At 46.7% G+C, this 11,965-nt stretch overlaps 1 protein-coding gene across 1 annotated transcript in view; it reads right to left on the bottom strand.

The window, feature by feature from the left end:
• Positions 1-1,813: 1,813 nt before the first annotated feature.
• Positions 1,814-11,965, bottom strand: part of CCN4 (cellular communication network factor 4) — a 50,599-nt gene continuing 40,447 nt past the window's right edge. Inside the window, exons 2-5 of the mRNA XM_030553860.1 lie at positions 8,438-8,717; positions 6,297-6,554; positions 3,975-4,168; positions 1,814-2,190 (exon numbers count right to left, since the gene is read on the bottom strand). Coding sequence (XP_030409720.1) covers positions 1,891-2,190; positions 3,975-4,168; positions 6,297-6,554; positions 8,438-8,717 — 1,032 coding nt within the window. The 3' untranslated portion in view covers positions 1,814-1,890. The remainder of the gene's footprint in view (positions 2,191-3,974; positions 4,169-6,296; positions 6,555-8,437; positions 8,718-11,965) is intronic.

Raw genomic sequence — 11,965 nt, 5'->3', positions numbered from 1 at the left:
AACTGAGATGCTCTAGAGAGTCTTTCCTCTGGATGTCTTTCTAAGTGCAATATTCATCCCAGCTTCTAATTTGTGCCCACAGTTTTTTTTTCCAAAGTGCAATTTATTTCTAGTTATAAAGTATTATTTACATAGGAATTGCATCAACTGGCCACTACTGATAGGAGTTACAGATTTGGCTTAAAGAGGATGAGATTTTTTTTTTCCCCTATGGCTAAACTACCTTGGCCTATTCGCACTCTGTCATTTATATCCAGCTGCAGAGAGACTGTTGCCAAACGAATGCAAAAGAAATGAACTGCTGCAGTATACGAAAGTCCTCTAAAATCCCTGCTGTATTGGGACTGGAAGTCAGGGCTAGCGCCTGCTCCAATGACAGACATTGTTGCCTGGAATGTTAGTGACTGGCCTTTTCTTCTCTCCGCCGGTATTTGGACTTTACTTTTGGAGAATTTTAAATAGATGTTTATTTTAAATTTTCAAGCAACAGTCAATGCAGCTGTGAAGCCTGGGTCAAAACATTTTATACTCCATTCATGTACACTCATCAGTGGAGTGGATAATAATGTGATGAACCAGATTCTCCCATAGGCTACACGCTATGCTGGAAGTGTAATGTGGGTATCAATAACATTTACTCACAGCTGCTCCAAGAGCCCTCCGTGTAAATGAGAACAGGGCTCAACGAGTTTAGCTTTGCCTGTTGGTTACAGGATGGAGAAGGGCATTATGCCCTTCATGGCTATGCATGGAGGGCTCCACCAGGCATGGATCCCTGGTGGAAGGAAGGGGGTCAGATACCTCCCTGGCATCATTTTTCATCTCTTGTCCTTTCCTTATGCAATTGCTCCCTGGAACTGAGTGAGTGGGAAAGAGAAGAGGCATAACCTTCCTCCTCCAGCCCTGCACAGCTTACCTGGAAACAACAGTGAAGTCTGGGGCTGCATTATCCTTCCTGCAGAACCGTGCTGTGGTGGAGATCTGCTTGGAGTCCATGACCTCACATTGCCAAGGTTCCAGGGATTGGGATCCGAGCTGCACCAGATGTATAGGGGTGCCACAAGAATGTTCCTGGCCTAGGTCCCTAGGAATCCCCAAGACACCTGGGCAGGACCCCGAGTTTATTGCATGGGTGAAGCTTGGATTCCACCCAATGGAATGACATGAGGACAGTTCTGCAGAAATTCTTTTCCCCTTAAGCCTTCCTCCTGGATTTTACTATAGGGTATGATGCAAGCCAATGGTAGCCCGGGACGTTCTTCAGGCTGATTGCAGCTACTGTGGTTATTTTAGTGAAGTGACTCTGGACTAACATCGGTATAACTGAGACCAAAATTTGGCCCAGAGTCTTATCAAAGGACATGACCCTGAGGCCTTATAGACAAAAGGAAAATCAGTACCCATTTTCCAGCTTAGAGAATGCAAATACCTGAATCTTGTCTATGCCCAGGCCTAATCCACTGGTAGCCACCATTGCTGAAATAGTATGTACTAATTCTCCTAGCCTATAAGCCCTCTTTGGGCATTAAACTGCTGGCATAATGCATGTCTTTGATGCTTTTTTAACATGTTCATCATCCCTGGTGCACCAATGCCAACAGGCAGGTTGTTTAAGTCATGACATCTGAGCAACATGGCTCAATATAGATACATTTGATCATATAGGCACTAACAATGAAGGGGAACCTCTGGCCCTCATTAATGGATGGAAGTCTGCTATAGCAGAAAATCCTGCCTGTTTAAAAGTCTCTAAATATAGTAGGATAAACAAAAGCAACTTAATCCTGACTTTGAGAAACAGATGTTACATTGGCACTGGATGGAAGATTCTCCTTTATTTTAAAACCTCTGTAAAATCAGAGCAGTGGTTCACTCCAGCATTCGGCCAATTTAATTCGCTATTTCAGAGTAATCGTGGTAATGTGCCAAGTCGGCAAAGATGTCGTTGGGGTTCTTGCAACTCAGGTTGCAAAAGCAGGCGTTGATCCACATGATATTCCGGAAAAATCCAGTTCCATCCGGGCACTCAAACCTCACTTCAATAGTCTTCGACTTGTACGGAGAGCAGCACCTGTTGTCTGTGCAGACACCACAGTATTTTGGCCTGTATATACTTTTGCTCATGCAGCCCGATATGGTGTAGTTCATTGGTTCATCTGCCCTATACACAGCCAAGCATTTCTTCCCAGGCTAGATTGGGAGAGAGGACAGACAGAGAGGCAAAGATTAATTTTCATTGCTTGGTACTCCCAGATACTACTTTGTCCCCCGTCGGCAGCACTTCTCTGAGGGTGACAGTAAAGATGGTCAAAAATAGAAAACAATTAGTGAAAAATGCTAACATTTCCAAATGGTTTCAAATTTGCAGGATTCAAAAAAAATTCACATTTCAAATATGTTTTTTTAAAAATCACAATTTTTAAAATTTCTTTTTCTCATTCATCCCCCAGAGTGTGATGAAATGAATAATGCCTATGATTCATTTCTTTTCATTTTTTCCCCCTTCCTTTTTCCACTCTAATTTTTCTAAACTTCTCCTACTTTGGAAAAATGACCGATTTTTTTTTTTTTTTTTTTACTCCTCAGATACTTTTCCAAAGTTGGAGAAATTTTGAAAAGTTCAAGTAAGAAAAGGAAAACATGAAGAGACAAAAAAGAAACTCAATACCTCAACTCTTCTCAATTTGAACATTTTTCAGCTTTTGAAAAAAACAAAATTTGAGTCAAAGCTAAACAAGCATTTGTTTCATTTCAGATTTTCCCACAGAAAACAACTGAACATTTTAGTCAAAGTATCTTTTCTCATGAAAAAACTTGCTTTTGTTAAAAAGCAATGGGAAAATTTCTCATACTGATACATTTCTACTAACTCTAATTAGCAGAGTGAGGTTAGCTTTGCCACATCAAATACCGCTCTATGCAGAGAGCCAGCACCCTTTAAATCCTGCACAAATCTTCATTTCAACATATGAACATAGGCACTTGTCGATGGTTGCATGTTTTTTGCAACATTTCTCAAGAAAAAAAAGCACATATTTTGTTTTAAGCCGCTTTAAGGCCCAAAAATCTACCTGCTCAAAAGTTGTTCACAAAATGGCAAATTTTGCCTCAGAGCATGAAAATCTTTTCATGTGTTATTGCAAAGACAAATCAATGGAAAGTCTTCAGTGATGAAATGCTGACATTTTCTGCTGAAAACTGGGGCCATACCCCTTGAGTGTGGAAAAACGTATTCTCCACTCTTTTTGATTTTCACAACGCAGAAAAATCAAAGTAAAATGTAAAATCTCCTCTAATTTCAAGGATTTTTAACTCCATCGTCCCCCGCACCACCACTTTCTCACAGAATATTCCACACACCTGTCTCTCGAAGGTGCTCCAGATTTACATGCAGGGACTTACAAACTCACTCATGACAGGCTGGATGCTTCCAAATGGCAGAGTTCATTCCAGAGGTTCTCAGCCTATTTACTATTGTGGGCCACAGATGCAGATGTCTCTATATTGTGTGGGTGCAGCCCACATAACACATATACTACTTGTATGGCTCTGGGGATGTCACATGGGCTGCAGCTGTGTGTGATTGGGCCGCAAGTGGCCCATGGGTTGAGAACCACTGCAGAGAGCACTGCATCACCACTTTCCTGCTAGCCCAGTCGCAGGCACATCTCAACGAGTGGCTGGCATGCTTTCCTGGCAGAAAATAAATCTTCCCACAATGGGAGTTATTTCCATCCTGCAATGGAAGAATAGGGTCCCTACTGGCCCAGGGAGGCGAAATTACGCCTATCTGCACCACCCAGAGTGTATTTAGGCCACAGGCTGCAATTGCTAATCAGCAGGTTGGTGTTTCCTTATTTCCCATCCCATCCACCTTGTTTCACTCTCAAACAAGTAGCTCTCAGTGCCCCGCACCTGGGCAGGGAGGGGCAACCAACCAGCGAACTAAAAGGCGAGCAGTGAAATGGGCCCACCTTAATGTGTTTGGTTATATCCACCTCACAGGGCCGCATGTTGCAGAGGCGACTCTCTTTCACGAGCCGGCACTGGTCGTTGTCGTTGGAAATTCTCGTCGAGATCCCCAGGCCGCAGGTTTTCGAGCAGAGGCTCCAGGCTGAGGTGTGAATGATGCAGTTTTTCTGCCAGGATTCGTTCTCTCCTTCGTAAGCTACAGACCAAATTCATATGACATCATTTTACCTCACAAACATCCTTTCTAAGGCTCATTCTAACTGCCAGGCCAATGCACTGAATGACAATTAAATCAAATGGAAAAGGGCTCCGTTTTCCTGCTCAGCTCTGGTCGTACAGCCCAGGTGACCTCCTAGATTGTGACGTCTTTGGGACAGGGGTTGCCTTCTTTATTTGTCTGTAATGTACCTAGCAGAATGGGGTCCTGGTCCAAGACTGGGGCTCCCACATTCTACCACAATACGAACAATTAACAATGGAACACGCACCAGTCAGCGTAGGAGTGAGATAAGATTTGAGCTTATTGTGAAAGTTTATTTCTGTACCACTTCAGCTGACTCAGGGAATGGTCCGCAGTCTTTGTGGAGGGCTGGAGTGGCCCAGAGCCTTTCATTTGTAGATAGGGCTGAGGGAATAGTCCACAGAGAACTTAGAAGGCTCTCAGATTGACGATGGGCTCAGGGTTTAATGTATTCGCAGCCCTTAGCTCAGGTTTCCACGCAGTTTGCAGAACTAGGGCTGGTCTTATCTGTAATACAGGACAGCCTCCAGGCCCCAACAGAGAGAAGCCCCATTGTGCTGTCCAAACACAAAGCAAGAGACAGTCCCTGCCCTGATGAATGTATTTTCTAAATAGACAAGACAGACAAAGGCTGTATTAGGAGAACTAAGTGACTTGCCCAAGGCCACACAAGGAGTCGGACAGAGGCACGATTTGAACCCAGATCTAGAGACCTATCCAGGACCTTAATCACACTTTTTTGGGGGTTCAAGATTGTTTGATGAAAAGGAAGGACACTAGTCTAATCCATAGGAAACCTGGACTCAAGTCCTTGGTCCACCACAGATTTCCTGTGTGACTTTCGGCAAGTCTCTTAGCTTCTCTATGCCTCAGTTCTCCATCTGTACAATGGGGATAATAGCAGTATGCTACCTCACCGGGTATTTTGAAGATAAATACTCTACTAAAGACAGTGAGGTGTCCAGCTGCCATGGTAATGGGGGTTATCAGTACCAAAGGTAGCTTTGGGCAGTCACCTCTCCTCTTGTTTTCTCAGCTAACATGCTTTAGCTGATGCTTGTACAATCCAGCCTTTTATGGCAAGATGCTCCATGCACGCCAGAGAGCAGGTTAGTCTGACATGGTGATGTTGCAATGCAATGAGAGTGCGGCACAGCTACACTGCCTAATGCGTCAGCAGCAGAATGCAGTAGCACAAGGGTTAATTGGAGGGTGGAGCCCCATACTGCAGTTTGGACCCACGCTGTCCTGAAGTCTGGGGGGAGTTCAGATTATGGGGTGTACATTCGGCCAATATAGTGATAGGCACCAATCCCAATCTAGATTGTCTCAAAATTCAGGACTGCATGGCTTTGGAATGGGCATGTTTCTGGGTATGTCTGCACTGGAGTTGGAGGTGTAATTTCTAATCGAGCTCGTGTGCTAAGAATTGTTGTGCAGCCATGGCAGCGCAAGCGGTGGGAGGGGCTAGTTGTACCTGTATGATTCTGTCCGAGCCCCTAGGCCCCTGTGTTGACAAATTCTTGGATTCAGATGCCTAAGCCTGACTGTGTCATGGGCAGAGTTAAACGAGCAAGAGGTCTATTGCACTTTCCCAGCGCTAGAAGTATTAGCTTCAGTGACAGCTCCTCCTTTCCCCTCTCTCCCTCTTTTGCTGTGGTGAATGCAACTGTCAGTAGCACTTGGGCATTTTGCAGAAACCTGTTCAGCAGCTGTGCTACAGGGTTTGAACACAGCAGTGGCCTGCACATAGGGTGACCAGATGCCCCGATTTTATAGGGACAGTCCCGATTTTGGGGTCTTTTTCTTATATAGGCTCCTATTTCCCCCCTACTCCCTGTCCTGATTTTTCACACTTGCTGTCTGGTCACCTTACCTGCACGTAACCCACTCTGCAGGGTGAGTTACACAGCACTCTCTCTGCCTGATTCACAGAGGATAGGAGCCTGCTGCAGCTGCCAACTAGGGGGACTTAATTTTTTAGTTCAAGCTGCAGAGGCTGACACTTTAGCTCTGGCAGTCCTGGGTTTCATTTCCCGTGATGACCAAGGCGATGCCCATTAACCCCCCCGCCCCACTCTACCTGCAGCGGAGATATGTCGTGGATATGTCTTCCTGATCTTCTTTGAGTCATCACAGATCCACTGCTCGCAGCACTTGCCTGCTATCTTTATTAGCTTTGGGTTCGGGCACCAGATGAGCGGGGGGCGTGAGTTGGTGCACAACAGCAGGCAGCCCACAACCCCATTAATGCATGTGCAATTGTACTTGCAATTGGGCTGGAAGGTCTCCCCGTTTTTATACCGGATTCCATTAAGGACACAGCCCACGCCCACAATTTCTAAAAGGGGAGAGAGAGAGAGAGAGAGAGAGAGAGAGAGACTGTAAAAATGATCCAGAAAATTGCAGCTTATAACTGCAAAGTGTGGGGCTCTGATGGCTGAGTGCCCCATTATTTTATAGGACATGAAGGAATTCCCAAACTGAGAGCCAGGAACAATAGAACTATTGAGTTTTACCTGGCCTCATGAATGCCCCACACAACTCTTATACGAACAAATCAACACAGATGCTCTCGGAAACAGGGCAAAGTTCTGAGTTTGCAAGGAAAAACAGCCTTAGATACGTTGTGGGAGCGCTCTCCTTCTGTAATGAAGGGTAGCCCTACAAGGCTCTGATTGGAATCAGCTGGAAGTCAGGGGCTTGTAATAGCAAAGTAAGGCTGCAATTTCATAATTAGCCACAGGGAGGCAGTGTGCTACATAAAGCATTGCTGTCTCCCTTCTATTCTCTTCATTGATGAAGCTAGTCCCAAAGCAAGAATAGCACAAAGTTTTAATGTTGGTTAAAGATGGGCCTGAACCAAACCTCACTTCAACTGCCAGGTGATTTGAAACTTTAGATTCACATTTTGCAAAAGCCTCTTATTTTTAGAATGGATTGAACAAAATCCCTGAATCCAGCGTCCCCCATCTCCCTTCAATCTGAGTTGCTGGTAATCCAAATCCAGATTCAAGATGCTGTGTTCTGTGCCCACCTGCAGTTCTGAAGAGGGTGTTTCTGAGTGAGAGCACAGAGACAAAACTCAGCCAGAGAATTCCAGTGATACGCTGCAATCCTTGCATACACACTATCGGGGAGCAAGTCCGCTGCTTCAATTTGCTGGGGGATTTGTGGCAAACCTCTCCCCCCACCCCCCGCTGTATACAAGCTCACACCACCCTGTACCCCTCACACTGAGAGCTTCATCTGGAGTGAGCCCAAAGCTCAAACAGAAAAACCCATCCAAACCCTCAGAATCTTGAGGGTTTTGACTTGAAAACTGTGTTTTCCATAGGTTTCACCCCAAACCGCAAACTCATCCCAACACCCGTATATCTCCTTCAGGTGTTATATTATTATAAGATTATACTATATACATTGGACGGACATGACTGATCAGATGCATAATACTCTCAATGAGCAGAGACAGGCGCTGCTGCTGAATAAGGAGCTCTTCATGGTCTTTGCGTAGAAGGGCCGATTCCTGGAACATGCTGAGTGCGGTTAGACCCAGGGTCCCCAGTCCTTTGAGTGTGTTCGCAGTCAAGCTGGAAGGCCGTATCGAGAGAGATCCTGCAGGGGTTAGTCCTGAGTCCGGTTCTGTTCAATATCTTCATCAATGATTTAGATAATGGCATGAGAGTAGACTTATAAAGTTTGCGGATGATACCAAGCTGGGAGGGGTTGTAAGTGCTTTAGAGGATATGATTAAAATTCAAAATGATGTGGACAAACTGGAGAAATGGTCTCTGGGAGGGGGAGGAGAGATGCGGACAAAGGCTAGGGTGGAGGAGCAAGGTAAAAAGTCTGGGGACCACTGTGTTAACCTCTGAGGATAGGACAAGATGCAATGGGCTTTAATTGCAGCAAGGGAAGTTTAGGCTGGACATTAGGAAAAACTTCCTAACTGTCAGGGTTGGTGAACACTTGGACAAATTGCCTAGGGAGGTTGTGGAATCTCTGTCATTGGAGGTTTTTAAGAACAGGTTAGACAAACACCTGTTAGGAATGGTCTAGTTATTACGTAGTCCTGCCTTGAGTGCAGGAGACTGGATTAGATGACTTACTTCCAGTCCTACACTGCTATGATTCTGTGTTAATAGACCAGTCTTGGGTACATTCAGAGCAATAGGAGCTGCCAATGCTGTTTATCTAAGCCAAAAATATATGTACATCACTTACGTGCACATACTCCTATTTCGTACCTAGGTCTGTCTCCACTGTAGTCACAGTACAAGCCCCTATGGAAGTCACAGGTATCAGCCTCCGTGCAGTTCTCTCCAATCTGTTTGGCACACGCCTTGCAGCACTCACAGCCGTCGGTGATCAGGCTGACCCCTGCTGGGCACTGAGGGGGCCACTTGGGACACTCGCATGGCCACCTACAGTACTGAGTCCGTGTGTAGCCCTCAGTCACGACGGTGACGGCAGGGGGCATGGTGGTGGAGTCCTGGGACACAGCCTACAAATGAACAAACAAGGCTCACAGTCCTTTCAAGAAGGGCTTTGAAAGGTTTATCCATTAATTAACCCATGACAAGTTCAAAGGGACCGAGAAGGAATGAAGGGATCACAGCAAAGAGCTATGGAGTGGACCTCATTTGGAGAGCAGCCACCTCCCTCTTGTTGTGTAATCTGGTAGAGGGTCAGGAAGCACCCAGCTTGGATGGCCTTATCTGAGCGTTGCTCAGCCTTTTCCACATTGAGACCCTTGTCCGACCCAGCTGGGATGTCTCTCCATTCAGCTATTGGAGAAGGGCAAAGATGTGACCCCCTAACACCTCATCATGATCTGAAGGTCAAGGAGCCCTGGCTTATATGAAACTCCTGGGCCTGCTACTGAGCTGCGGCTCCTGTGAGGACAGGCTGGTCTCCTGAGATCCCTGCCATTTTTCATTTACAGTAAGGCTACAAATTTCCTTGTGTACAGTATTTCAAGACTTCAGCCTCCAATACTGACCTGCCATGGGAAGTGCATTGGCTAGTGAGAGGGGAAGATAAGTTTGTTCATTCTCCGTTACCTAAACATTTGGTTCTTGTTTTACCACGCTGGTTTGACCATGCTGGTCCATGAATTCTTAGCTCTCCCCCTCCCCACCAACGTCTCAATTGTAAAACAAGTCACAGACAATCATATTCCTTGGCAGCATCCCACATCTATGTGGCTTTGATTTACTCTTGCTGTAACAGTTACTTTAAATCCTATGGGTGGGGTCCATGAAGGTACGTAAGTCCCATTGACAGATACCACTGCGATCCACAAAACTCTGCTTGTGCTGCTACTTGGCACCCAAGTTTTTCCTCTGGGAATGCCTGGGTGCCTATCTCCTGCCTGAGCATATGCACTGCTGCCTCACTCCAGGTATCCAGACCTATCTCCCACCTGAGCCCCAGAGCTATTCATAAGCCAGGAGAGATGAGTGTTTGGCCAGTGAAGTAACATGCAGGGACCCAACCTGGTAGGCAGACAACCCCCATCAGAGCCTTTAGCCCAGGGGGTAGGGTACTCAGCCAGGATGTGGAAGACCCAAACCCCCTCAGCAGTTCAAGTCTCCTCTCTTCGGGAGATGGAGAAGGGATTTGAACTGGGCTCTACCACACCTCAAATAAGTGCCCTAGCCATGGGGGCTATAGGATAGTCTGGTGTAGGGGCTTAGCTAAACAAGTCAACAATTACATATCATTTGGGCCAGTGAAAATGACTCTCTAGGCCAGTGGTTAGAGCACTAACTCCCTTTCTCCCCAGAGAAAGAAGGAATAGAACTAGGAGTCGCCCACACCGTAGGTGAGCACCTTACCCCTGGGCTAATGGCTATACAGGACACAGGGCTGGCCCCAGGCACCAGCATTCCAAGCAAGTGCTTGGGGCGGCAATCTGCAGGGGGTGGCAATCCATGTGTTTTTGCCCCTGAGCAGCGCGCCGAATTGCCGCCACGGACAGCGGGGGCAGTCCATGCCCCGTTAGGGCGGCACACATATTTTCGAGGCGGCAGCAATTCGTCGGCAGCTTCTATGTTCAGCTGACCGCGGCGGTGCAGCTTCTGTCTTCCGGCTGAAGACAGAAGCTGCCTCCGAATTGCTGCAGCTGCAGAAACGCGTGTGCCACCTTACTGGCACATGGACTGCCTCTGCCTTCCGCGGTGGCAATTCGGCGCACTGTTTGGGGCGGCAAAAACAGTAGAGCCGGCCCTGACAGGACGCTGTTCACCACCCCCACTGTTTTGTTTTAGGTCCCTCATACAACTTGGGTGACCAACTGCCTGTCTTCTCCTGATTCAGCGGAGGCACCTCCCTGCAGCCTAGGCTTAGGCGCCTATCTGCATGGGGTGGGGAGAGGCGCTTAGTAGACCGTGATGGCTTTGTGGAGCGCAGTCTGAGATGCCTGTCTCTCCCTATTCCTTGTATAGGGAGTCTAGCTGCCTAACTCAGGCTTTGTGGATTACAGTGGTTTCCTGTGATTCTTTTTGTGGAGTTGGGCCTGTGTGACTTAGACCCTTATTTGTCCGTGTCAGTGTCAAAAATACCATAGGTGTATTGCAGCCATCTCTGCCTAGTTGTGATTCACACTGAAGTCAGGCTGCTGTCACAATTGCTTTGATGGGCTGTTGAGGCACTCACACTGCACCCAATGTTGCCTTGTTTTCTCTTTTTCCCCTAAGGCTCCACAAAGCGCCATTGGGACATTAAAGAGGCATCAGACCCTGCCTCTTGCACATGGCTGAAATGCCCTGCACGTTGGAATAGACAAGTATCATTGTTTGGAGACGTCCCCAAGTTACTGGGCATACACAGACCTCCCAGAATGGGGCATGCTGAGGCAACAGATCGTGCAGTGAAGGTGCTGCCAGGGTTCCGTTTTCCAACATCCCCCTCTCTGACAGGTAAGAGTTGAACCAATATCCTGTGCGTGTGTAAGACCGAGAGTCTGTAAGCATTTCTACAGCCAAGTAGAGGAGGGTGACATCACTTTCCTCAAGCAAGAGAGAGGGTGGGGTATGAAAGAGATGGGTGTAAAGCTCGACACTGCTCTATTCTATAATGATGTCTCACTGCAGTAATGTATTAATGTAACATCACATTGCAATGTGATATCTGGTTGTCTTGAGAGTATGGAGAGGCCCTCGGCTACTACAGTAGTTGAATGTTTCCTCAGCTGTTACAAGGTGGAAGATCACTTCACTAAGGTACTCAAGACAGAATCAGAACAGGAGACAGTCAATGAAGAGACTGGGAAAAAGGGTTTGTGCTGCAAAGTTAAGCCTTGAGAGACTGCTGCATGGTGCATTAAGGGCTGCTATCCCATAGAACTTTAATGACAAGTATCTAATATATCCCAGCCTGCTCTACTTTCCATTTGAAAAGACATATTAATTACCACTTTTACCAACACTGGCAATTACAGGAGTTCCAAATCCCAGCCAACCCTTTGGTAAGGAAATTCTGCATGGCTGTCTGTGGCCTACAGATTGCTCTCTTCCTCACTCTACAATTTACTAATCTCAGCGAGTTGCCTTCTCAAACAGCCTGTTGGCATCCACCTGCTCAGTTCTCTTACGTTTCATCACTACACACGGTGGCTTTGAAAAACATCTCCCATCAGTCAGAACTGGACAAGATTCACTGGGCCTGGCTGTTAGTGGCCTCCAAACCCAGCCTCCATTTGCATGCATGCCAATTTGCAAACGCTTTCCAAGCAGGTCAACACACAAA

This window comes from Gopherus evgoodei, chromosome 2 (genome assembly GCF_007399415.2).
Source record: "Gopherus evgoodei ecotype Sinaloan lineage chromosome 2, rGopEvg1_v1.p, whole genome shotgun sequence".
NCBI classification, from domain to species: domain Eukaryota; kingdom Metazoa; phylum Chordata; order Testudines; family Testudinidae; genus Gopherus; species Gopherus evgoodei.
This window is presented reverse-complemented; position numbering and strand designations above follow the sequence as displayed.